This window comes from Schistocerca piceifrons, chromosome 4, assembly GCF_021461385.2.
Source record: "Schistocerca piceifrons isolate TAMUIC-IGC-003096 chromosome 4, iqSchPice1.1, whole genome shotgun sequence".
NCBI classification, from domain to species: domain Eukaryota; kingdom Metazoa; phylum Arthropoda; class Insecta; order Orthoptera; family Acrididae; genus Schistocerca; species Schistocerca piceifrons.
In genome coordinates, this window is record NC_060141.1 from 33,953,335 (window position 1) to 33,981,272 (window position 27,938).

A 27,938-nucleotide genomic window follows, 5' to 3' on the forward strand; every position below is an offset into this window, starting at 1 on the left:
ATAGTTGAAAGAGCTACCAATACGTTAAGGCACCCTAATGTTGCACCTCAATGCACTGCTATTGAAGCAGTGTTCACAAATATGGACAGCGCTGGTTTAAAAAGTGCATGCAAGTGCTTCAGGACAAGATTGGTGCTGGTCATTTCAGCTGAAGGGTGTTACATCATGTGATGTTAACTCTTGAAAGATACCACTATTTATACGCAAAACAATTTTTATTTTCATTTTTATTTTATTTTAATAAATTTGCTTTTAAAAAGTTTCATTTGTCCGGATTTAAGTGCTGCACCCTGTACACCTTACACACACATAACAGCACACACTGGCGGCTGCGACCACAATTGCACTCTACTTGCTTGTTAGAATGTATGTGTGTTTTCTTTTCTTTTTGAAGAAGGGTTTGGCTGAAAACTCAGTGTGTAACAGTCTTTTCAGCATGCCTGTCTGAAACTCAACATGTCATCTTTATGGTGAGTAGCAATCTATTGTTTTCATAATATTGTTCAAATTATAACGGGAGTACCTAATAAATATTCAATGGGATGCCGATAAGATACCGGGAGTTAATATCAGAGGTAGAGCAACATTTACTGTAGAACCATTAGCAGACATATTAACTGAGAGTGGTGTATTTCAAAATACAGGGTGGGTCAAAAGTCACTACCCACTGAAAACATTAAGGTAATCCTGCTCGTTTGTGATAATTATAGTTTGAAACACCAGAGTTCATTGCTATATTTTTTTCAGATAATTACTGATACAAACACCAGAGCTTACTACTATTAAATCGAACATCTCTCACATTGTTTATTCTTGATTCTAACCTGTTTTGAAGATGTTTTCTAATGAAGAAAGAGTTTTTGCATTAAAAACATGGTATAAAGGTGGATACAGCAGGCTGTGGGGCTGCTGCAAGGAGTCCAAAATTATGAAATGGAACACACTGATACACAAAATGCACTTTGTCAATGATCTGGCAGCCAAGAACAGAAAAAGCATTGAGTCCAAAGATATTTTGGGCCAACAGTGAATTGACCACCAACAAGGTAAATTGCCATTCCACCTCTTGTAACGCGTGGACAAGAAGAACTGCCCTCACAAAGGAATGTGCTGTTTACTATATAACACAACCTGATGGAGAGGCCATTGCAGCTCCAGACAGCCCAACAGCCTGTTCTTATCTAAGTTAACAAAGCTGACCATCTCTCCCATGTCACCTGAAATTTGACCAGCTGCCCATCCACTACTAACATCAGCAAAATATTTGTGGGACATCGGAGACAGCCCCAGAGTCCAATGAAAACACAGGGGCATATGATGACTAAATCAAGGCACATCAAATAGTTGCAAATGATCAATCAGCTGGCATACCCCACACATTCCTGGTGTGTGTGAGCAGTCATGGCGAACATGCAACAAATAACAATCGGAAAAGGACCGCCAGCTCGCCCAACGTGCAGAAGAGGAACAAAATCGAGGACCTGAAAAACGACACTTGTGGGAATTACAATGCTGGGAGCAGCGTGAACTCACCAAGCTCAGCACAGGCAAGGAGGGGCTGTACTGCGACACCACTGCACCAGAAAATAAAATGTTGGCAACACATAGTGACTCAGCAGGAAGCAAGGCCATCTGGGATATCCTGCGTGACACTGGAGGTTGTTTACCAAATGCACCCAATTGACCCTCCTGCCAACTATCAGAAGGGCCAGACAAGGCCATAGACTGAACCTTGAGATCAGGAGATAATCTTATAATCACATCCTCAATTAGCGAGTCTGCATAAGAGGTAGAACATTTTGGACACTGAAAATGACACTTGCACGAGAGGCCCAGCAAATTGGCAATCTAGGGCACACACAACTGCCCAAGGTGCTTGTAGTGTTGGTTAAACTGCAACCACACTGCCACCACATGGGTTTCATGTCCAAACTACTGTGCAAGCAACCAACAAAGCTCATCAAGGGGAATTTTCTTGGGCTCAGTGGAGGGCTTCAAATTTTGGACAACATTGTATAAACCCACACTGCTAGACAACAACAAGGCAGCCTTGTCAACTGAATCAACGATACACCTTACCTGGCAGTGCAGATAGAACTTACGCATGTAATTCTCCCACCTTTCCATCAACTCATTGAAACTGGTAAATGGCATTGGAAGGGACTCTGAGGACAACCTGGATAAGCATCTATGTTTCACGTAGAAGAAGTAGAAGAAGAAGAAGTGGAAGAAGAAGAAGTGGAAGAAGAAGAAGAAGAGGAGGAGGTGGGTTTTCCATATGAAGATGGCTGAAATGTCGTTAGATGAAATATCATGGGAAGATGTTGATGTCCTCCAGGTCCCAACCTGAAATCTTAAGGAATACTCATTATGCTGGGAAATGTTCAAAATCACATTAGGTGTAGGTAGTACACAAATATCTTTGGAGTGCTTGAAATGCACGGCCAATTCAAACTTAGTTTCTTTCCAGGATAACAGGTTCAAGAATGGTGAAATTTCACCAGAACGGGAAATAATTACTGTGTGATCCTTAATTTTTTCTTAAATATGTTTGGAATTCAGTATGTTAGTATATCATGGAAGAAAGTAATTGTCAAGTGTTATTCTGCTGGTAAAATACTGGGCACATGCCTCAAGTATAAAACTTCCTTTTGAAAAATTTTACATGTCTGGGTTACTAAGCAACTAGCCAGAAACCTAAAACAGTTACAGGTTGCCTATCTAACAGCATCCAAGGGCAACAAGAATCTCATTTTCAATATTCCATGAATTACTGACTGAATTAAAAAAAAAAAGAATAGTGTCATAATTAAGAGATATAATATTATGTTAAACGTTTAACACAATAAGACAAGTACTATAGTTAGAAACCATGTGTGCATATGGGGGCAGTGTAACTGACACCACACAAACACACAGACTTTACTCATCCAGTATTTGATTACGAGAGCACTTAGTGAAGTCCAACACACTTTCAGCATAATTTCAAACCTTTTCTACACTTTTTATCAGTTACATGCTTAATAAAATATTTAAAACATTAATTAATCTGTAAAGTAGTTATAAATTTGAAGTTGTTTTACAGACAGGAATTCAATTCTTTAAAAAAATTGTTGGTTTACTTGTATTTCAGATTGCATTTTCTTCATGCTTCGTGGAGAAGGGTAAAAACTTTCAGAAATGTTGGTGGATGCAACATTGTGATACGTGGTGGAAGGGCCACTTGTTGCTGTTGCGGAAGCAGGTGAAACATCTGGTCCTTGTTATGTTCCTGCAGCTTAAGCACTTTATCATGCTAACTGCAGATGTTATTGGCACAATCTCATGAATGTGCAATCCTCATTTGCACTAACAGATATCACTATTTAGGTGTTACTTTTCTGCTGGACTATGACGATCTTCAATCAATGATGTTGCTGAAAGTACCGTATTTGCCAATGTATAACCTGCATTAGCATAAAAGATTCATGTCTGGAGAACATGCTGGCCACTCTAATCAAACGATGTCGCTATCCTGAAGAAAGTCATTCACAAGATGTGCATGATGGGGGCACGAATCGTCGTCCATGAAGACGAATGCCCGGCCAATATGCTGCCGGTATGGTTGCACTATCGGTCGAAGGATGGCATTCACGTATTGTACAGCTGTTACGGTGCCTTCCATGACCACCAGTGGCGTAAGTCGATCCCACATAATGACACCCCCCCCCCCCCCCCCCAACAGCAGGAAACCCTCACCTTGTTGCACTCGCTGGGCAGTGCATCTAAGGCGTTCAGCCTGACCTCCAAACACATCTCCGACGATTGTCTGGTTGAAGGCATATGCTACACTCACTGATGAAGAGAATGTGATGCCAATCCTGTCCATTTGGCATGCTGCTGGGCAAATCGGTACCACACTGCATGGTGTCGTGGTTGCACAGATGGACCTCATCATGGACATGGGGAGTGAAGTTGTACATCAGGCAGCATATTGCTCACAATTTGATTCATAACACAACGTCCTGTGGCTGCACAAAAAGCATTACAGCATGGTGGCATTGCTGTCAGGGTTCCTCCAAGCCAAACAACTTCGCTTTGGTTCACTCCAAGACACCTGGACACTTCACTTGTTGAGAGCCCTTTCTGGCACAAAGTAACAATGCAGATACAATTGAACCTCAGTATTGACTGTCTAGGGATGGTTGAAATACAGACAACACGAACCGTGTACCTTCTTCCTGGTGAAATGACTGGAACTGATTGGCTGTCGGACCCCTCTCCATCTAATAGGCACTTCTCATGCATGGTTGTTTACATCTTTGGGCAGGTTTAGTGACATGTCTGAACAGTCAAAGGGACTGTGTCGGTGATACAATATCCATAGTCAACGTCTATCTTCAGGAGTTATCGGAACCGTGGTGATGCAAAACATTTTTTGATGTGTGTACATCATATATCTAGGCCACATAAATAAGTAAAAGTGATCAATTTCAAATCTGCAAAATTCATCTACAGAGCTAAAGGAAGAATACTTGAAGCTGCCATAACAGAATATGAATCCTCATACAACAAATTATCCTCTGGATACTGAGGATGCAGTGCACTACTAATTCCACACTTCTTAAACAATTTCATCACAGTTTCGATTTTTATGGAGACCTATGAAGCTTTGATCCACTCACAAACTTGAGAAATGCTAGATGTGTTGCTCCTTCATGACAGTGTAGTTTCAAAATCTGTAGACTGCACCCATCCGTTCTGTTCCCTTTATTAAGCCCCTTAAATGGTTTGTTGATACATACATTTAATGGTTGAAGCTCTTCTAGAATTACAGCTAACTGAGTCTTCAATACATTCCGTCTCCAGGTGGCCTAGACCACATCTTATCTATCCAAAACCTCATTCCCTCTCCATCCAGCCAGCCTTCATTGCGTACATGAATGAATACTCCGTTTGCCAATTATTCCTTAGGAAGCACCTTTCTTCTAAAAATCAGAAGTGGTGGCAATTTTGTCCCATCAGAACAGCAAGCTAAAACGACTCTGTACTGCCTGAGGTTTTGGCAAAAATGCTTTTGGTGCTCGTGGAATCCGCAGTGTTGTTAGAAGGCACATCAAAGACCAGTGAAGTCTCTTCCATGTTTTCAGTTTGTGAAAGTTCAAAGTTTTCTCTTTTCCTTGTGTTAATGACAAATTGATGAAATTCAACAATTTGTTCTTTGTACTCAGCTGCCATCTTCTGTGATATCTTTGTCTTCATTGACATACAAAGCCAATACCTCTTCATATATTCTGAACTTCATAATGTTGATTCAGTAAAAGTCAGCAATCCCTTTGTTGGTGGATATCGTTTTCTCTTGATGAATGATCATTTTTATTTTTGTAGAAACTGAAATTCCCACTTGTGTGTTCTCTAAAATAGAAGTATTGATTTCTCCTTCAATTTTTGTCTATTTAAGAGTTCCAATTCCACTCATCAGATTATGTTTATTGCGAGGTGCTTTCTTTAAATCATTTTCCTGATTCTGCAAAGTTATTATCATTTTTTCAGTTGGAGGTAGCTCAAAATGCCTTTCTGCAGCCCTATTTCCATGCTTTTTACCGTATGGAATCACGTGCAACTTAAATGCTGTGGCACAGCAATGCGTTTCTCAGTCATAGGTTGCAAATAAAACTACAACTTAGGTATGACACAAGTGGACTGCCACACTAAACACAACAATAACTGAAGCTTGAACAAATAATATAAAAGCCATTAATGAAGGCACATGTCCATCGACTGAACTCGGTGTGTTGTGGTCTTCAGTCCGAAGACTGGTTTGAAGCATCTCTCCATGCTGCTCTATCCTGTGCAAGTCCTTTCATCTCACAGTAACTGCTGCAGCCTACATCCTTCTGAATCTGCTTACTGTATTCATCTCTTGGTCTCCCTCTGTAATTTTACCCCACTCACTTCCCTCCGATATTAAACTGGTGATCCCTTGATGCCTTAGAAAGTGTCCTATCAACCGATCCCTTCTTCTAGTCAGGTTATGCCACAAATTTCTTTTCTCCCCAATTTTGTTTAGTACCTCTTCATTAGTAATGTGATCTACCCATCCAATCTTCAGCATTCTTCTGTAACACCACATTTCAAAAGCTTCTATTCTCTTCCTGTCTAAACTGTTTATCGTCCATGTTTCACTTCCATACATGGCTACATTCCAGACAATTAGCTTGAGAAATGACTTTCTAAAACTTAAGTCTATATTTGATGTTAACAAATTTAAGAAATGCCTATCTTGTCATTGTCAGTCTACATTTTACATCCTCTCTATTTCAGCCATCATCAGTTATTATGCTGTCCAAATAGCAAAACTCATATACTACTTTAAGTGTCTCATTTCTGAATCTATTTTCCTCAGCAACACCTGATGTAATTTAACTACATTCCATTACCCTTATTCTGATTTTGTTGATGTTCATCTTATATCCTCCTTTCAAGACACTGTCCATTCTATTCAACTGCTCTTCCATGTCCTTTACTGTCTCTGACAGAATTACAACATCGGCAGCAAGCCTTAATGCTTTTATTTCTTCTCCTTGAACCTTAATTCCTACTCCAAATTTTTCTTTGCTTTCCTTTACTGCTTGCTCTATGTACAAACTAAATAACTTTGGGGACAGGCTACAGCCTTGTCTCACTCCCTTCTCAACCACTGCTTCCCTTTCGTGCCCTTTGGTTCTTATAACAGCCATCTGGTATCTGTACAAGTTGTAAATAGCCTTTCCCTACCTGTTTTTCACCCCTGTTCCCTTCATAATTTCCAAGAAAATATTCCAGTCAGCATTGTCAAAAGTTTTCTCTAACCTACAAATGCTAGAAATATAGGTTTGCCGGTCCTTAACCTATCTTCTAAGATAAATCATAGGGTCAATGCTGTATCGCATGTACCTACATCTCTCTGGAAATTTTTTCCTTTTATTAAACTGACTGCCTGGTAATTTTAATGCCTGTCAATAGCTGCTTTCTTTGGGATTGGAATTATTACATTCTTTTTGACATCTGAGGGTATTTTACCTGTCTCTTACATCTTGCATATGAGATGGAAAGAGTTTTGTCATGGCTGGCTCTACCCAGGCTATCAGTAATTCTGACAGAATGTCATCTACTCCTGGGGCCTTGTTTCGACTTAGGCCTTTCAGTGCTCCATCAAATTCTTCTCGCAGTATGATATCTCCCACCTCCTCTCCATCTATGTCCTCTTCGATTTATCCTTGGTAAAGTTAGAAGCTGAAGAAATGAATTAAAATTTGTGCCACTTCTGTGACTTGAACCCTGGTCTCCTTGCTTACTAGGTCAGCGTGCTACCCATTAGACTGCCACGGCAGTATAGCTAACACAGCTGCAAAACCAGAGAGCCCTGGTAGTTGTGACAATTTAAGAAGGGGAAAATCAGCTGAATATGTGAACTGAAGTTTGTCTTAGGAAGAGCATTGGACTAGAGCAGTCCGTGCAACTGTTTTAGTTACACTGCTGTGGTGGTGTAATGGCTACCACATTGACCTAGTAAGCAAGGAGACCAGGGTTCAAGTCACAGAAGTGGCACAAATTTTAATTCATTTCTTCAGCTTCTAACATTTTTGAGGATAAATTTGAGACACACATGTCTCCAAGAAAATTTAATTGTATCAGATCTATAGATTACCAATGACTGAGAGATAGGTAGGATTTCTCCTTATGTCCCAGGCTGGGGTGCTATTCCAATACCGGAGAGCCTCGGCAATAGTGACGATTTTAGAAGGGGTAAATAAGCTGAAGACGTGAACTGAAGCTTGTGTTAGGGAGGTGGACTAGGGTAGCCCAAGCAGCCGTGTTAGCTATACTGCTGTGCTGCTATAATGGCTAGTGCACCTGCCTAGTACCCAAGGAAACCCGGGTTCAAGTCCCAGCTGTGGTAAGTTCCACCTGTGACACAAATTTTAATTCCTTTCTTCAGCTTCTAACATTATCGTGATTAAATTTTCATCTCCCTTAACTATCCACATAATTTCTTTTATCTCATGATACATTTCTTCAAACTCTTCATTGTCTGCGGAGGTAGTTGGCACATAAACTCGTACTACTGTGGTGGGTGTTGGCTTTGTGTCTGTCTTAGGCATGATAATGCATTCACTATGCTGTTCGTAGTAGCTTACCGGCATTGCTATTTTCTTATTCATTATTAAACCCACTCCTGCATTACCTCTACTTGACTTTGTATTTATAACCCTGTATTCACCTGACTAGAAGTCCTGTTCATCCTGCCACCAGATTTCATTGATCCCTACTATATCTAACTTCAAACTATCCATTTCCCTTTTTAAATTTTCTAACCTACCTCTGTGGCTAAGGGATCTAACGTTCCAAGCTCCAATCCATAGAATGTCAGTTTTGTTTCTCCTGATGATGACATCCTCCTGAGTAGTCCCTGCCCAGAGATCCCAATGGGGGACTATTTTTATCTTCAGAATATTTTACCCAAGAGGACACTATCATCATTTAACCATACAGTAAAGCTTCATGGTCTCTGCAAAAATTATGGCTGTAGTTTCCCCTTGTTATTAGCTGTTCGCAGTGTCAGGAAAGCAAGGTTGTTTTGGTTGATGTTACAAGGCCAGATCAGTCAATCATCTATGCTGTTGTCCCTGCAACTATTGAAAATGTTGCTTCTTCTCTTCAGGAATCATATGTTTGTCTGGCTCCTCAACAGACATCCCTCTGTCATGGTTGCACCTATAGTACAGCTAGTATCACTCAGGCATGCTCGCCACCCCACCAACGGCTAGGTCCATGGTTCATGGGGGGGCAACTGAGCTCAACACAACTGGAATGCTCAAAATTCACAAGGAAGATAACAATGAATTGTTTCAATCCCAAACAAATTTTGAAGAAATGGAGCTTACAGATACCTTAACTTCCTATCGGCGTGTATGACGCATCCAGTTTTTGGCCTGTTTTCAAAGGAAAAAAAGTGTGGCTTATATGCTGCCAAATACAGTATGTGAAGAGACATATCAACATGCGAGCAGCTTTTCCACATGATGTTGGCTCACCTCATGATTGCTTTCCTTGCCATATACTCCATCCTTTCAAATTCTGTTTAGGCCTTTGTTAAATTACTTCTTGGAGTGACAAGCTGCAGAAGTGTAATGTGTTCTTTCTAAAATTTGTGTGTGTGTGTGTGTGTGTGTGTGTGTGTGTGTGTGTGTGTGTGTAAGCGCACGCGTGTGCGCGCATGCACACACACATTGGTGGGAATGCATGCACATGTTTCAGCCCATTATTCATGGTTCTACTTCATTTTTAAGACATCCTTTGCAAATAGCTAGGAGTTAACTTAAACATAATCGACATGATTCTGGTATGTCAATTTCAGATATATAAAAGGCATCAATTAACTTTTTCTATTTTTTTTCTCTAATAAATATAACTTTTTTCTGTTGAGTAACTGCAGAAGGTAAAGTGTAGCCTACAATTGGCTACTCACAGTGTTAATACAAGTACAAACCCTTCCTACAAGTAGGTAAAGAAGTCTGAATTCCTTGTGCGTGGAACAGTTATTTTATTGCCTAGTTCCCCACTTCCTCTACTACTCGTTAATGCACCAAGCTGAGGTAAGCAAACAGCCAGTACACAAGTAGCCCCATAAAAGTACATATGAAGCCCAAAAATAACAGGAATAATCAACTAATAGGTCTAATGAGTGCTCTCAATACCCAGGGGCAGAGGCAAGCAGAAAATGAGCTGATGATAATTAGCATTTGCCAGCCTTACATGATCAAGGACGCGTGGTGCTTATTATTTGGCCAACAGTGTTATCACTGTCAGTAACAAGGCAGCCCCTCAAGTGCTGCAGTCTTTGCGAGCAGCATCATTTCTTGTTTGCTGTCACTCCTGATATTATTGTCAGACACTGAACCCTGGTACAGGCACACAATGTGCAAACTGTAAATACTCCTCAATGAACAGTATTGGCACACTGGACACTTCTAAATTCAGCTGAAAGCCTACGACCATAATTTATAATTGACGTTGAAAGTCTCAGTGTACCACATGGCATCAATGCATTTAACACAGTGTACATCTTTTTTTGGAAGTGGTATGATATGTGTTGAAGCACCACAAATTTTAAAAGTTTATTTAGCTACTAATAGTGTAGAAAGTTTGTCATATGTACTACCACTGCATCAGTCTCCCATGTATTGTTAGTTGTGGGGCAATCAAAGTATGCAACACCATCAGAGGGGGGAGGTGTGCCACAGAGTGAGGAATTTCTAGAAAGCAAAGGGCAATATTCAAACATATTATTAAAAATGTGTGTGTGTGTGTGTGTGTGTGTGTGTGTGTGTGTGTGTGTGTGTGAGCGCGCGCGCGCGCATGTATGTGAGAACATGTGTATGTTACTCATCTCCTCCTAAACCACTGAACCAATTTCAACCAAACTTGGTACACACATGCCTTACTGTGAAGCAACAATTGCTGTGTGGATAAGAACTATCTACCTATCACATTTCACAAGATATGACTTCATAAACAATGAGATCTGTGAAAAAATGCCGCACCATGCAGGACAGTTAAATATATTACTTATGTGCTACTAATTCTATTCACAATAAATTTCACATACAGGATTCATACACGTCACCAAACGTGTCTACAAAATTACATCATGGTATCACACACAGTTCAGAAGATATGACTTAATACACACTGAGACGCATGAAAAAATGCCGGATCACGAATGAAGTTTTAAAATATTTATTCTTTACTGCTAAGAAACTTCTATAGTCAAGTCAACTTAAGGAAAGTTGAGTCAATCTAAGGAAATTCCTGACGCCTGGCAGCGCTTTTGGCAGCTTTCGACTGCGAACTGCAAATGGCTGTAGGCGAAAAAAACAGCTGCCTATAGAGTTATGAAGAGGCGTCGCCATGGACACGGTTACAAAATAGGCGTCGCCATGGACACGGTTACAAAATCACCTTGTAGACAGGTGAAGCAGTTGTACCGATACATTTGTACATTATACATATTTTTTTGTACAACTGTTTCATAGGTTCAAAGGTGTTTTCAGAAATATGTGGAAATGGAGTTTTTACAATTTACATGACAAACACTGTTCATTTTTTGTTTTTGCTCCTAATTGAAAATTTGCAAAATGAATACCCAGGAAATGCAGGGTTTGTCAGATAGTATATAATAAACATGATGAGTTTAGCTGATGATACAAGGTCTGGCACCACTGAAGAAGAAGGAAGAAGTTTTTAAATAAGATGCTTTATAACACAGAAGGATGCTAACAGATATCCAAGAGAAAGACAGAGGTGCAAATCATAGTGCAGATGTATGTACAGTGTGATAGCACATAATCTGAAGAAGACTGTCAACAAAGAAAATTACTTTGCAATATAAGTAGTTTGTGGTTCAGAATAAAACATTCAATAAGCAAATTAAAGTCCCATACCAGAGCAATAAGCTGCAGAACACACAAAGCCAAACCATAGATGAAGGTATGAAAAATATGATGCAATAGGGCTAATATGAACCTAATGGACAAAAGTCACCACAAACATGGTATGTACAGAATTGGTCAGAAAAAAATCCAAGGATTCTCCAAAAGATTTCAAAAAATTTTCATCCTATTAGAATCATTCCACATGGCATCATATCATTTAAATTGAGACAATATTCCTGGCGAAAAATCTGTTTAGAAACATTATCAGATAATATAAAGTCAACTTTGGGCCATTCCATATGAATACACTCATTTTTTTAAAAAAATTGTTGCACCACGGTATTTTTTTTTTTTTTTGTACCAAAGATAGACATAATTTCTCTATTCTTCCGCAGGTGATTATCAGGAATCTATGTCACTGCAATTTATATACATAAAAATAGTCAAGGACTAGGAACAAAAAATAAAATAAATTAATAAAAAAACCACAAATTTTTAAAATGTCAGCTAACAGAACAAAATTAATTAATTAATTACAAAAACAATCAATTATTGACAAAATTAATTGTATAGACAAAAAATCTACTCACTAAGTGGTGACAGAACACACACATAAAAGACGGTTGTAATTGGCTTTCAGACCCAGTGTCTCCTTCTTCAGGCAGCAGCATTGAATGGGAAGGAAGAGAGGTGAAGGAAAAGGACTGGAGAGGTCTAGGAAAAGGGATAGGTTTCAGGAAAGTCACACAGAACCGTGGCTCAAGGGAGACTTACTGCATGGGATGAGAAGGGAAGACTGATTGTTGGGGGCTGCATCGGACGAGATTTGAAAACCAGAGAGCATGAAGTTGGAAGACGGGGTAACATGCTGACAGAGATTACTGCTTAAGTGCATTGTACATATCAGAGGTGGGAGGGGGGGGGGGTGAAAAATAGATGGGAAAGACAATGAAAGATTATAAAACTAAAAAGGAGTGAAACAAAGAGTAGTTACAGTGAAGAAATTAATGTAAATTAAGGCCAAGTGAGTAGTGAGGAACAAAGGACATGTTGTAGTGCTAGTTCCCACCAACAGGGTTCTGAGAAACTGGTGTCTGGGGGTAGAATCCCACCTCTGTTACATAAAATGCACTCAGCTTTTCACTCTTATTAACTCATGCATGAGATTTAAGCAGTAATCTCTGTCAGCAGGTTACCCTGTCTTCCACCTTTAAGGTTTCAGGTTTTCAAATCTCATCCAATGCAGTCCCCAACAATCACAATCAGTCTTTCCTTCTACATCTACATCTACATCTATACTCCGCGAGCCACCTTACGGTGTGTGGCGGAGGGTACTTATTGTACCACTATCTGATCCCCCCTTCCCTGTTCCATTCACGAATTGTGCGTGGGAAGAACGACTGCTTGTAAGTCTCCGTATTTGCTCTAATTTCTCGGATCTTTTCGTTGTGATCATTACGCGAGATATATGTGGGCGGTAGTAATATGTTGCCCATCTCTTCCCGGAATGTGCTCTCTCGTAATTTCGATAATAAACCTCTCCGTATTGCGTAACGCCTTTCTTGAAGTGTCCGCCACTGGAGCTTGTTCAGCATCTCCGTAACGCTCTCGCGCTGACTAAATGTCCCCATGACGAATCGCGCTGCTTTTCGCTGGATCATGTCTATCTCTTCTATTAATCCAACCTGGTAAGGGTCCCATACTGATGAGCAATACTCAAGAATCGGACGAACAAGCGTTTTGTAAGCTACTTCTTTCGTCGATGAGTCACATTTTCTTAGAATTCTTCCTATGAATCTCAACCTGGCACCTGCTTTTCCCACTATTTGTTTTATGTGATCATTCCACTTCAGATCGCTCCGGATAGTAACTCCTAAGTATTTTACGGTCGTTACCGCTTCCAATGATTTACCACCTATGGCATAATCGTACTGGAATGGATTTCTGCCCCTATGTATGCGCATTATATTACATTTATCTACGTTTAGGGAAAGCTGCCAGCTGTCACACCATGCATTAATCCTCTGCAGGTCCTCCTGGAGTACGTACGAGTCTTCTGATGTTGCTACTTTCTTGTAGACAACCGTGTCATCTGCAAATAGCCTCACGGAGCTACCGATGTTGTCAACTAAGTCATTTATGTATATTGCAAACAATAAAGGTCCTATCACACTTCCCTGCGGTACTCCCGAAATTACCTCTACATCTGCAGATTTTGAACCGTTAAGAATGACATGTTGTGTTCTTTCTTCTAGGAAATCCTGAATCCAATCACAAACCTGGTCCGATATTCCGTAAGCTCGTATTTTTTTCACTAAACGTAAGTGCGGAACCGTATCAAATGCCTTCCTGAAGTCCAGGAATACGGCATCAATCTGCTCGCCAGTGTCTACGGCACTGTGAATTTCTTGGGCAAATAGGGCGAGCTGAGTTTCACATGATCTCTGTTTGCGGAATCCATGTTGGTTATGATGAAGGAGATTTGTATTATCTAAGAACGTCATAATACGAGAACACAAAACATGTTCCATTATTCTACAACAGATTGACGTAAGCGAAATAGGCCTATAATTATTCGCATCTGATTTATGATCCTTCTTGAAAATGGGAACGACCTGCGCTTCCTTCCAGTCGCTAGGTACTTTACGTTCTTCCAGCGATCTACGATAAATTGCTGATAGAAAGGGGGCAAGTTCTTTAGCATAATCACTGTAGAATCTTAAGGGTATCTCGTCTGGTCCGGATGCTTTTCCGCTACTAAGTGATAGCAGTTGTTTTTCAATTCCGATATCGTTTATTTCAATATTTTCCATTTTGGCGTCCGTGCGACGGCTGAAGTCAGGGACCGTGTTACGATTTTCCGCAGTGAAACAGTTTCGGAACACTGAATTCAGTATTTCTGCCTTTCTTCGGTCGTCCTCTGTTTCGGTGTCATCGTGGTCAACGAGTGACTGAATAGGGGACTTAGATCCGCTTACCGATTTTACATATGACCAAAACTTTTTAGGGTTCTTGTTTAGATTGTTTGCCAATGTTTTATGTTCGAATTCGTTGAATGCTTCTCTCATTGCTCTCTTTACGCTCTTTTTCGCTTCGTTCAGCTTTTCCTCATCAGCTATGATTCGACTACTCTTAAACCTATGATGAAGCTTTCTTTGTTTCCGTAGTACCTTTCGTACATGATTGTTATACCACGGTGGATCTTTCCCCTCGCTTTGGACCTTAGTCGGTACGAACTTATCTAAGGCGTACTGGACGATGTTTCTGAATTTTTTCCATTTTTGTTCCACATCCTCTTCCTCAGAAATGAACGTTTGATGGTGGTCACTCAGATATTCTGCGATTTGTGCCCTATCACTCTTGTTAAGCAAATATATTTTCCTTCCTTTCTTGGCATTTCTTATTACACTTGTAGTCATTGATGCAACCACTGACTTATGATCACTGATACCCTCTTCTACATTCACAGAGTCGAAAAGTTCCGGTCTATTTGTTGCTATGAGGTCTAAAACGTTAGCTTCACGAGTTGGTTCTCTAACTATCTGCTCGAAGTAATTCTCGGACAAGGCAGTCAGGATAATGTCACAAGAGTCTCTGTCCCTGGCTCCAGTTCTGATTGTGTGACTATCCCATTCTATACCTGGTAGATTGAAGTCTCCCCCTATTACAATAGTATGATCACGAAACTTCTTCACGATGTTCTGCAGGTTCTCTCTGAGGCGCTCAACTACTACGGTTGCTGATGCAGGTGGTCTATAGAAGCATCCGACTATCATATCTGACCCACCTTTGATACTTAACTTAACCCAGATTATTTCACATTTGCATTCGCTAATAACTTCACTGGATATTATTGAATTCTTTACTGCTATAAATACTCCTCCACCATTGGCGTTTATCCTATCCTTGCGGTATATATTCCATTCTGTGTCTAGGATTTCGTTACTGTTCACTTCCGGTTTTAACCAACTTTCCGTTCCTAATACTATATGCGCACTATTTCCTTCAATAAGAGATACTAATTCAGGAACCTTGCCCTGGATACTCCTGCAGTTTTCCAATATTACGTTAACTTTTCCTGTTTTTGGTCTCTGAGGACGGACGTTCTTTATCAACGATGATAATGTCCTCTCTGGTAAGCCGTCAGGTATTTTATCGTTTCGCCCAAGGGGGGGTCCCTCTAACCTAAAAAACCCCCGTGTGCACGCCACACGTACTCTGCTACCCTAGTAGCTGCTTCCGGTGTGTAGTGCACGCCTGACCTGTCTAGGGGGGCCCTACAGTTCTCCACCCAATAACGGAGGTCGATGAATTTGCAACCATTATAGTCGCAGAGTCGTCTGAGCCTCTGGTTTAGACCCTCCACACGGCTCCAAACCAGAGGACCGCGATCGACTCTGGGCACTATGCTGCAGATATTAAGCTCAGCTTGCACTCCGCGTGCGATGCTGGTTGTCTTCACCAAATCAGCCAGCCGCCGGAAGGAACCAAGGATGGCCTCAGAACCCAAGCGGCAGGCGTCATTCGTTCCGACATGTGCTACTATCTGCAGCCGGTCACACCCAGTGCGTTCAATAGCTGCCGGAAGGGCCTCCTCCACATTACGGACGAGACCCCCCGGCAAGCACACCGAGTGCACACTGGCATTCTTCCCCGACCTACCCGCTATTTTCCTGAGGGGCTCCATAACCCGCCTAACGTTGGAGCTCCCTATAACTAATAGGCCCGCCCTCTGTGACTGTCGGGACCTTGCCGGAGAATCGGCCACTGGCCCAACAGGCGAGGCATCCTGTGGTGGCTCGGAAACGATGTCATCCCGTACAGTAAGTCTCCCCCGAGCCGCAGTTCTGGGTGGCTTTCCTGAAACCTACCCCTTTTCCTAGACGTCTCCAGTCCTTTTCCTTCCTATTCAATGCTTCTGCCTGAAGAAGGAGCCACTGGCTTCAAAAGCTTGCCAATTACAACCGTCTTTTATGTGTGTGTTCTTCCACTACTTGGTGCATAGATTTTATCTAGTCAATTAAGTAATTAAGTAATTAATTAATTAAGTAATTAGTTAATTAATATTACAGGAGTAGTGGTCTACCATAAGGTCATACATTAGGCTTAAAAAAATGTGTTTCAGAAGAAGCATTACAAAAAGATTAGCAACTTAATGAGCTTTTATGGTGTTTATTAAAAATATAACAGAAAAAAAATGCACTTACCAGTGGAAAAATTAAGCAACAGATCTTTTTCTTTAACACCAAAACACTTGAAGAGAGCATTGCTATCAGCAGAAAGATGGCAGGGTAAATAACAGCAGAACAAAAGACACTGCTAACCCATGTTCCCAATCTGAAATATCTTTTTTACCCTCCAACTCTGACAAAAATACCCTTGAAATACCCACAAGTTTAGAATTATGAAGTGGCATCTAACCATGTAATATGTGGCTTATTAAAGCCCCTAAGCTCTCAAAATACCCAAATTCCACAGAATCGCCCAAAACCTGACAACACTGCTACTAACCACTTTTTGGAGCTAGACAAGCCAGGGAGAAAGAGGGAAGGGAATCTCTCAAAGAAATGCCCCTCTCTTCTACCTGTGGAACAGTACATGTGGTTATTTGGGTGATCCAAGCCAGTCACCACTCTGCGTGAGCTGAATGATACACTAACAGTATTGCTGTTCATTTTGCGATCAAGATACATTGAAAAAAATTTCTGTAGCAATTATATGCATGTCTGAAGCCACACAGCTTTTAACAAATGCCTAAAAGTATTGAAAATTTTGCTAAAATATGTCAAGTTCACCTGTAATTTTTCTGAACACAAAAATGGAAGAAGTTTGATGCTCATCACAAACCGGTTGTGCTAAGGAAATACACTGTAGCATTAAATGAGAACAAATTATTAAATTATACTTTAATGTGGATAGGAGAAAAAGAAAGAAAAGGAACATCGAAACTACAGTGGAAGTATCAGGGGCAGGCAAATCCTGAAAAAATACTGTTATAACTTTAGTATTGTCTGAGGGACACAGAAGGCATAGGTTCTTGAAATGCCTTGTGATGCAGTCAACAAGATAAGAAAGGAAAAAACTGTGACTTTGTGCGGTTTTTCTGTCATATTATAATTTACATAAGCCTTTTAGTGATTAGATAAATTGGTCCAGTCATTTTGCATTCAGATGTCATCAAGTAATGTAGGGCAGATACTATTTATCCACATTTGACAAATTCAGTTTCATCTTACTAAGAATGTGCTATAGACATTTTGAACCTTTGAGAATGTCGTAAAGCTGGAACACATAAGGCAGTATACAATTAATACATACAGTGGTCAGGATTAGCATCAGTTTTTTAATGCATAAAAAAAAAAGGGTCACAATATCTCACAAAGCATTTATGCATTTTGCTGCTGAATTTTGATAACTATAGGGTTTTCATTTCAGGCAACAGTTATTTATCTGTTTCATCTGCATCTCACAGCAGAAATGGATTGAATGGAACAAAATTTGACTGAAATGGTAAAATAAAATCCTGAAACGATACAAACCTTGGATTCTGGCGTGGAACTTGTTGACGATGACATTACAGATCGAGAAAATGTCCTAGCTTGGGAGGGAAATTCATCTGTATATAATGAAACACCTTCCAAATAAAACTTCTTTGTTGTAAAGGCGGCAACTTGATAAAGCTTGTTAGCTTGCTGCAGCTGGGTGTCACCCATTGGGGGTGTTGGTGGATCAGTACCTGCCTCATCACAGTAGTCCATGCTGAAACAAATGTTGACAGACTTAATACAAGACAGCTGATTTGTTGAATATTTATCTCAAAAGTTCTCAATATCTACGCAACAGGCAGCCCTCCTGCATATGTAACCCAAAATATCTTATGGTTCATGGATTAAATTGAGCGAACTCAATTTTGACATATGACATAACTTGTACTAAAATTATGTATGCATATATAGAAAAAAAATTATCCTGAAACAGCAAAGAGAAAGAGAAAAATACAAGCACAGTAACAAGACTATAGAGTCTGGTAGATTATTATGAGTCACCAGCTATGCAATACAGTAAAAATACCACTGTGAAAACTTATGTCTATCACAACAGTGTCAACTTCTGGACATACTGAGGGAGCATTACAAGTTGCCACTGCCCTCAGGAAATGAAACACACTTTCTTTAAAATATCAGATACTGGGATGGGTATCCCACAAATATCAAAATCTGGTGCACCCTCTAACAAGACTAAAATACCACACATCTGAGAACAATGTCCTATCAGGAGTGTGTTAGTGAAACGTGTGCCTGTTCTGTGTCTGTAACAAGTAGCTAATTGTTCTTCACTTCCAACCATACTTTAATGATATATCACACATGTAACACCATTGCACTTTATGGGTCACAGCATGTTACTGTTCTATTGCAATATAATAAAACACTACACAAAGTTTTACTTACAAGAGACATCTGAAAAGGGGATGTGGAATGAATTTCAGTTCATTTAAAATATGGCCTCCTTTCCCCCTCCCCCCTCTCCTTCAATCTGTCTGTCTGTCTGTCTATTCCATCAATCTCTCTCTCTCTCTCTCTCTCTCTCTCTCTCTCTCTCTCTCTCTATATATATATATATATAATATATATATATATATATATATATATATATATATATATATATATATATATCATTAAATCAACACATTTCCTCTTTAACTTAGGAAAAATTACTATTCAAAATATCTTCCTCTCTTCAGAATAAAAACAGTATCGGTCTTTATGACTTCTTCCCCAGTCCCTTGTTTGGTAATTCTCTTCACTGATCTTCATTTATTGTAGATGGCATGACTGTATTGCAATGCCATTATTAGAGTAAAAAAAGGAAATGCTGTCATTAATTTGAAGGTTGGTTTGAACACTATAAATCTTTACTAGGCATGGCCCTATTGCAAGTGGTACACTGTTGTCTTCCTCTGACAATTTAATGTAGGCTCCAAAACTGGTAGAGTACAGACATTAAAATGTAGTTTTCACCTAGATCACAAAATAAATTTATTACTGTTCATTCATGACATGCTTCAGGTCATTCCACCTTCTGATGCAAACCTTAAAAATTTAATTTGATTGATAAAAAAAAAATCTACTAACCACATGGCGGTAGAAGTATGCACATACACAGGTATTAAAGTTTGCAAACTTTTAGAACCAGTGGCTCCTTCTTGTGGCAGAAGGGTTGAAGGGGAAGGAAGAGTGGTGAAGGAAAAGAACTAGTGGACTTAAGAAAAAGGGACAGAGTTCAGAAATGTCATCCAGGAGTTTGCAAAGTTTAAAACCTGTATGTGTGTTCTTGCACCACCACCTGGTGAGTATCCCTGCTATCCCTTCCCCTCCCCACCCGAGCCTCTTTCTTACCACCATCCAGTTGCCTCTCCCATCATGCACTGCAGCTCGAAGTCTGGCTTCAGCTGCCAGGGATTGTGTGTGTGTGTGTGTGTGTGTGTGTGTGTGTGTGTGTGTGTGTGTGTCCGTTGTCTATTTTCGACAATTGTGTATGTAGCTATATATATAGTGTCTGTACTATCACCTTTTTGATCTGATCCAGCAGCCAGTATGAATTAAGACACAATGGACTTACAGACACTGACTGCAAGCAGGCATTGACTGAAATCAATACAGAAAGTTGGAAATTTTGTGCCAGACTGGGATCTGAACATGGGTCTCCTGCTTACTGGGTAGATGCTCTGACCACTAAGCCATCCCTACACAGTGGTCATTGCAACCACACTGACTGGCCCAGCAAGACTTCCAAGCCTTCCGTCACACCTAAAGTCTCAATTTTTATCCACACACTACTAATGAAGTGCCACTTGCCCATTATCCTCATTACTTGCAGCATTAAGGTGAGATGGTCAATGATCTCATCAGTGCAGATACACATCAGGCTCTAACTATTACAGGAGTCAGCAAAATGCTGTGAGTAATGAGGATAATGGGCAAGTGGCACTACATTAGTAGTGTGTGGGTAAGTTGAGAATTTCGGTCTGGTGGAAGGTGTCCACGCAGTTGTGATGACCACTGTGTCCCCATAGCTTAGTGGTCAGAGCATGTGCCTAGTAAGCAGGAGAGTCACGTTCAAATCCCAGTCTGGCACAAATTTTCAGCTTTCCCCACTGGTTTCAATCAATGTCCATTCACAGCCAATGTCTGTAATACCTTTGCGTCAAAATTTTTGGTCTATGGAGTAGTGATTATTTTCTTTAAAAAGTTAATGTGGGTATGGGTTAGACCATAGAACATTTGATCAGTAGATCACACCGTAGAACAGTTGATAAAGTTAGTATTTATATGGATGTGGTGTACAAAAGATAGTGTGTCTGTACTGTGACAAATTCTGCTTTGGGGAAAGGGGAGGCTATTTTGCTGGAAGTCATAAGGAGAATGCAGATGGCAACAATGGGAGTGCTTTGGGTAGATACTTGCAAGCACACCATTATTCACTGGGACATATTAATGACAATGTGGAAGTGGTGCATGATTTGCCTAAATTTTGCTGATTCACCTGTACAATTTCATAATACCTGACCACACCATTATGGATCCTCCTAGATATCAGTCTCTTTCCACAATGAAGGTCCAGAAATCATGTTCCATGCCACAGATGCGAATCTGTCAAGAATCACTCCCCACACCAAATCGGGACTCATCTGTGAAAAGAACATTGGCCCACCCTTCGACCGTCCATGTGGCATGTTGACGGCTCCACTCTAGATGTTCCCTTCTGTGAAGACACGCCAGAGGTAAACAGACAGCGGGTCTCCCTTACGGCCAAATAACGGTCCATTCCTTCTGATGTCCCATGTGGTCAGTCCTGTCCTTGTCTCTGGGATACAGTTTCTGCCTCTATAAACTGTCATCCCTTCCAAGAAACAACAAAACATTTCACATTAAGCCATCAAGCCACATCAGTTTGTGACTCTCCTGCTTCCATTCTTCCTATGGCCCTCCACTGCTGAGAGCCAGTAGGTGTCTTCTCTGTGGCATACTACACCATCTGTAACTGTGTACACAGCCACTGTGGATGTGAGACTACCCTGCAAACACTACTCCACTTGATAGGTATCCTGACATCATTCCTGGCATGGCTGTCCATTGATCGAAATGCCATCTGCTGTGCAAAACACAATCGTAATGACATTTGTTGACAGTTTACATGATTATATTGTGAATTAGATGCAGGACAGTGAAACAGCAGCACTCTGTTGCTTTAATTTTGGACACTAGTGTAGCTTTTGGCCACAGCTTTTGTCGTCAGTAGAGAGAGAGAGAGAGAGAGAGAGAGAGAGAGAGAGAGAGAGAGACACACACACACACACACACACACACACACACAAGTGAGCACACCTCATGCACACATGACCACCAACTCGAGATGCTGGAGTTGGAGGTCATGTGTGCTTGCCTTTCCCTTCTGCTTTCGCAACAAACTGTTGCCTCATCAGGAAAGAGGGAAGGAGAGGGGAAGACGAAAGGAAGTGGGTTTAAAGGGAGAGGGTAAGGAGTCATTCCAATCCCGGGAGCGGAAAGACTTACCTTAGAGGGAAAAAAGGACAGGTATACACTCGCACACACGCACATATCCATCCACACATACAGACGCAAGCAGACATATATATATATACTATTTTGTATATGTGTCAAAAAGAATTCTCATATTCCTACCCTTATATACAATTGATGACGCACTTACACCTGTATATTTTTATAACCTATGATGGGATCTTATGTGACTTGATGTATCGCTGGCTGAGCCTCAATATGAGATAGTTTACACATATCTTTTTAATCAATGATTGTATGAACCTCAGCTTAATGTGATATCACTTGTTTTACCCAAAAATTTGTCGTACAACTCCAAAGATATAAGTTTCATGTGGCTGTTGACAGTTATGTCTTGTCAAAAGAATGAAACAAAAATAGAGATACATATTACTTCACTACCTAGGTACTACAATTATCAACTGGTCAATTACCACCCATGATTTTACAGGAATGCACTCCGTTACTGAAGGGTAATATCATCAAGGCCTCCCAACCTCCCTTCCCCTGAGGTCTTAGTTCTACAGACCTGACACCATGATTGGGCCATCCAGATACTGAGAAATTACCTATTGCTCAGTCTAAATACCATGTAAACAGACACTTACCATTTATAGTGTAAACAAATTATTTAAGATATAGATCATAGTGTACTTGGGACTACACCATCCATTACTTGAGTTCTAGGTTTTATGGCATCTGTCACTTGAGGTCATCGTGTTCTTGGGATTTACAGAACCTACCACTTAAGGTTGTTAATTAAACATCACATGGGAGAGTATTATTTTCATTCCTTGGGAGTACTTTATTTGTGGACTTTTTATCAAAATGCATTATTATATAATAAATAAACTGCATTTTCTACCTCCACTTCCTCATATGTAAATTAATAACCATAACATCTAGACAGATATATCCAGAGGTATGACCACTTGTCTACATGCACTAAGCAGAGATCATTTTGTAGAGCTTTTAGAGCCCCACAAGGGCCAAATAATACTTTAATAAGATTTGATGACACTTTAACATAATTTTAATGTTTGACAGGTTGAATGGTTGGTTTCCACACCTGTCTCCAACACTTCTCGTACTTTTATTGTCTTTTTTGATCTAAATACATAACAACTTCATTGGAATTATCATGTAATATAAGAGTTTTTTGTGTTCTATTCCATCGCAGTCCTTCACTTGACTTCTTTCACAATGTTTAGAGCAGATAAATAGCTTCTTGTAAATTTCTATAACACTAAAGTCAATGTACCACGTTATATCAGGTTATGTATTTATGTTGTTATTCAGAGAAAGGATGCCACATTATTTCCGTCAACTATAATCTTTGGCTAGACCAAAAAACATCTGCAGTCTCCTAGGCATTCACACGGTATGCGTGTTTCAATTTGACCTCTTTGACATTCACATAGTCTTTGTACCTTTGACAGTTATAATGTGTCAATAATTAAGTGTGGAGTTATCACCAAATATTGTGCAGGGGCACAGTGTTTTTATATAGATTGTGTTAAGGCAGGCTATCATGACAATTAAATATGTTCTATGCTTGTATGGCTTACATAAGACAGAAATGTGTGGTTGATCCATTGATTCACAATGTTTATGTATTACAGTTTAAAAATGTCCTTTTTTTAATTCCTCCATTTCCTATGATGCTTGTGTATATTTTATAATCGTTCTCTTGTAAGCTTCAAAACCAGTAGAGAATAAACATAAAATTGTGCAGCTGATAGCACAAAGATGCTTCTTCCAAATTATTTAACGTCTGCAGACAATAACCTACAAAAAGTTCTAAGCTTTTTGTGTTGCACATTTGATGGAATTTTGATTGGGACCCATCCATAGCATCTACATCTATACTCCACAGACCACTGTGAAATATAAGGCAGAGAATATGTACCATTGCACCAGATCATCATGTGAAGGTTTGTTTTAACATGTTAGCTACACTGTGCATCATCAATATCACGTACAGCAGAGATAAGCATCTACTGATAATAATTAGGTAGTCATGTATATTTTCTGTTACTAAATGTTAGAAATTTATGATAATCACTTTGTAATTATGCTCCAATTGCACAAACATTGCATGACAAGAAGTGCCAGTCATCAAGTGAATTTTCCAGAGCCAGAGAGCTTTGATGTAAGTTTGCTCATGAGACCAACTTCTTCTGGTTAGACAGGAAGTACAAAAATTTCCATAAATTACCATATTTGTGCAAGTTTCAGACAAAAAAAAGAGAAATTGTTTAACATCTACAGCTGTCATTTGGATGCACAAGATTAAAATGTTAATGTTGTTGTTGTTGTTGTTGTTGTTATGGTTTTCAGTCCTGAGACTGGTTTGATGCAGCTCTCCGATTAGAACATAAAAATCCATATTAGGAAATGATATACAAAGCCACTTATGTTCAGTAGGAGATAAGTAGCTTTTACAGAGGAAGAAACTGAAGATCACAGCTGAAATTAAAGTAACAGAAAGCAGGGAAAATAACAACAATTAAACATGCATTTTTTAATGTAAAATAAAACAATAATTATTGGTCCTTTTCACTGATGGTAGCCACAACCACATACTTACTCAAATTTTTTTTTCCATTCAGGGTATTATTTATTTAACTTTTCCATCATTTCACAACTAGTTTCAGCTTTTAAAGCCATTGCCCAGTTATTATCTAGTAAAGTTGTCATAGGCATAAAAAGATAGCAAATTCACAGCATACAACTTCTTCACTGAGGGAACCACAACCATTCACTTAATGACTGCAGCATTTTTTCTTTCTTTTTTTTCCTCTCTCTCTTCACTCGTGCTGTTATTTATTTCAACTTTTCCTTGACAAAGGAACTTAAATAGTAGCAACTATTTATTCACAACTGATACATCATCGGTAGCTCCGTGAGGCTATTTGCAGATGACACGGTTGTCTACAAGAAAGTAGCAACATCAGAAGACTCGTACGTACTCCAGGAGGACCTGCAGAGGATTAATGCATGGTGCGACAGCTGGCAGCTTTCCCTAAACGTAGATAAATGTAATATAATGCGCATACATAGGGGCAGAAATCCATTCCAGTACGATTATGCCATAGGTGGTAAATCATTGGAAGCGGTAACGACCGTAAAATACTTAGGAGTTACTATCCGGAGCGATCTGAAGTGGAATGATCACATAAAGCAGATAGTGGGAAAAGCAGGCGCCAGGTTGAGATTCATAGGAAGAATTCTAAGAAAATGTGACTCATCGATGAAAGAAGTAGCTTACAAAACGCTTGTTCGTCCGATTCTTGAGTATTGCTCATCAGTATGGGACCCTTACCAGGTTGGATTAATAGAAGAGATAGACATGATCCAGCGAAAAGCAGCGCGATTCGTCATGGGGACATTTAGTCAGCGCGAGAGCGTTACGGAGATGCTGAACAAGCTCCAGTGGCGGACACTTCAAGAAAGGCGTTATGCAATACGGAGAGGTTTACTATCGAAATTACGAGAGAGCACATTCCGGGAAGAGATGGGCAACATATTACTACCGCCCACATATATCTCGCGTAATGATCACAACGAAAAGATCCGAGAAATTAGAGCAAATACCGAGACTTACAAGCAGTCGTTCTTCCCACGCACAATTCGTGAATGGAACAGGGAAGGGAGGATCAGATAGTGGTACAATAAGTACCCTCCGCCACACACCGTAAGGTGGCTCGCGGAGTATAGATGTAGATGTAGATGTAGATACAAATGAGGTACATGTTTGCACCTATTACTGTCCTTCAAAGTAGTCACCAGCATTGTGTAGAACCCGTTGCCTGCAATGTGTGAGGCGTAGTATACCATTAGCAGAGCCTGTTCTGTTGATGGTGCGAATGGAGTGGTCTACTGCCTGTCGAATCTCTGGAACACTTCTGAAGTGAATGCCACAAAGTGGTTCCCTCATCTTTGGAATCAAATCAAACTCACCAGGACTTAAGTCCGAGGAGTGTGGTGGATGGTACAGTACTTCCCAGTCCCATCGACCGAACATAGCAGCCACAGCTTGCGCTGTATGCGACTGTGCATCGTCGTGCAATACGATGGGTGGGTTGCGCAGAAAGTGTCACCGATTCTTTCGCAAAGCTGGTCGCAGGTTATGCTCCAAAACCGAACAGTAATACTGTGCACTGACAGTCTGCCATGGAGGAACATAATGCATTAGGATAACACCATCACAGTCGTACACGAGAATCACCATAACTTTAGACCGCTCCATTTGCACCATCAACAGAACAGGATCTGCTAATAGTATACTACACCTTCCACATCACCAGCAACAGGTTCTACATAATGCTGGTAACTACTTTCAAGGACAGTAGCAGGTGCAAACATGTAACTCTTTTGTATCAATTGTTAATAAGTAGTTGCCACTATTTAAGTTCCAACCCTTGTACATATGGTTATTTTTGTAGATTATCATTGGATAACATCTTAAAAATGTGGCCGCGCTGAGTGGCCACGTGGTATGAGGCGCCATGTCATGGATTGCGCGGCCCCTCCTGCCGGAGCTTCGAGTCCTCCCTCGGGCATTTGTGTGTGTGTTGTTTTTAGCATAAGTTCGTTTAAGGCAGTTTAAGTAGTGTGTAAGTCTAGGGACTGATGACCTCAGCAGTTTGGTCCCTTAGGAATTCACACACATTTCTTAAAAACACAAAACTAGTGGTGAAACAAAGGAAACATATAAATAAATAACAGCCTGAATGGTAATGACTCATTCATTCATTATTGGTTCTGTCCAACCACACTGAATGAAAAAGTTTTGTTGACACTGAATTTGCACTGACTAAAAAATAATTACATTGGAAAAATGTGTGAAGGGGATTTTTGCTTCTCCACCTTTTAAAACTACAGCTACACATATGATATTTCTGATATATGAGAAAGTAAAGATATCCTCATCCTGAAGGCCAATTTGTCCACTATGGTTCTTTCCTTGGCATGGTCCTGTTGTCTCCTGTATACACTTGCCTTCTTCCAACCTTAAAACTATCTTAACCAACTTAACATGGATTCCAAACCTCGGTGTCTCTTAGCAGAAGTGAAAGCAGCAAAATAAGCGTCAGAAATAAATCCCAGATTTGACCTGGTCACAAACCCTAAAGATATCAATTTTAAGCATGGCACCCAACCACTGAACAACACCAATGTATCTAAACATAATATAGTTCACGTTTACAAATCCAATACTAGTTTCATAGAAAGTGCAGATCCACATCGCATGTAAAGTGTACCACAACACACAGTGAGACAGTCCATTTGCTCTTTTCTGTCAAATGAGTGTGACTATTTTTACTTTTATTTATTGATATCTTTTCCGAATACCCTTCTCAGTAACTTCTCTACTTGCCAGCTCTGCTTTGGTCACATGACTGCTTGCTTGCCCCATTTGGCCTTCGACTTCCTTGGCACATTCTTCAGTTGTACCAGAGATAACCAGAAACTCTTAGAGTTACTCACTGGTCAATGAGATCTGCTGACCAGATCCAATGACAAGGTCATGTTGCTTGCAGTTTTATTTGTTATGCACACTAACTCCCAAATGTACATAAAGTTTAAAATATAAGAAAAATGTTAATCATCTAATGATGCACAGAACTCACATCCTGGTTCTTTCACTCCCCACTGGGCCCTGATTTTATCTTAACAATCTGAGAACTGTTGGTTTTAACACTGACATTTTGTAAGTACGAATTTTGTAATGGAGCATATTCTCTTCGAATGCAACTATCATAGATTACAAGAAAGAAAGCTATAAAATGCAAGCATATAATGATGTGCAGTCCATGATAAATATTCTTCTACCTTCAGGTCCTGCTGGCTCCCTGATTTTATCCTAGTGATGTCAGCGAAGGTGGTTTCATTA

At 40.1% G+C, this 27,938-nt stretch overlaps 1 protein-coding gene across 1 annotated transcript in view; it reads right to left on the reverse strand.

Annotated features, from left to right (window-relative positions):
* The window catches only part of LOC124794644 (autophagy-related protein 2 homolog A), a 496,478-nt gene that overhangs the window by 392,104 nt on the left and 76,436 nt on the right, over positions 1 to 27,938 (reverse strand). Inside the window, exon 5 of the mRNA XM_047258162.1 lies at positions 17,996 to 18,215. Coding sequence (XP_047114118.1) covers positions 17,996 to 18,215 — 220 coding nt within the window. The remainder of the gene's footprint in view (positions 1 to 17,995; positions 18,216 to 27,938) is intronic.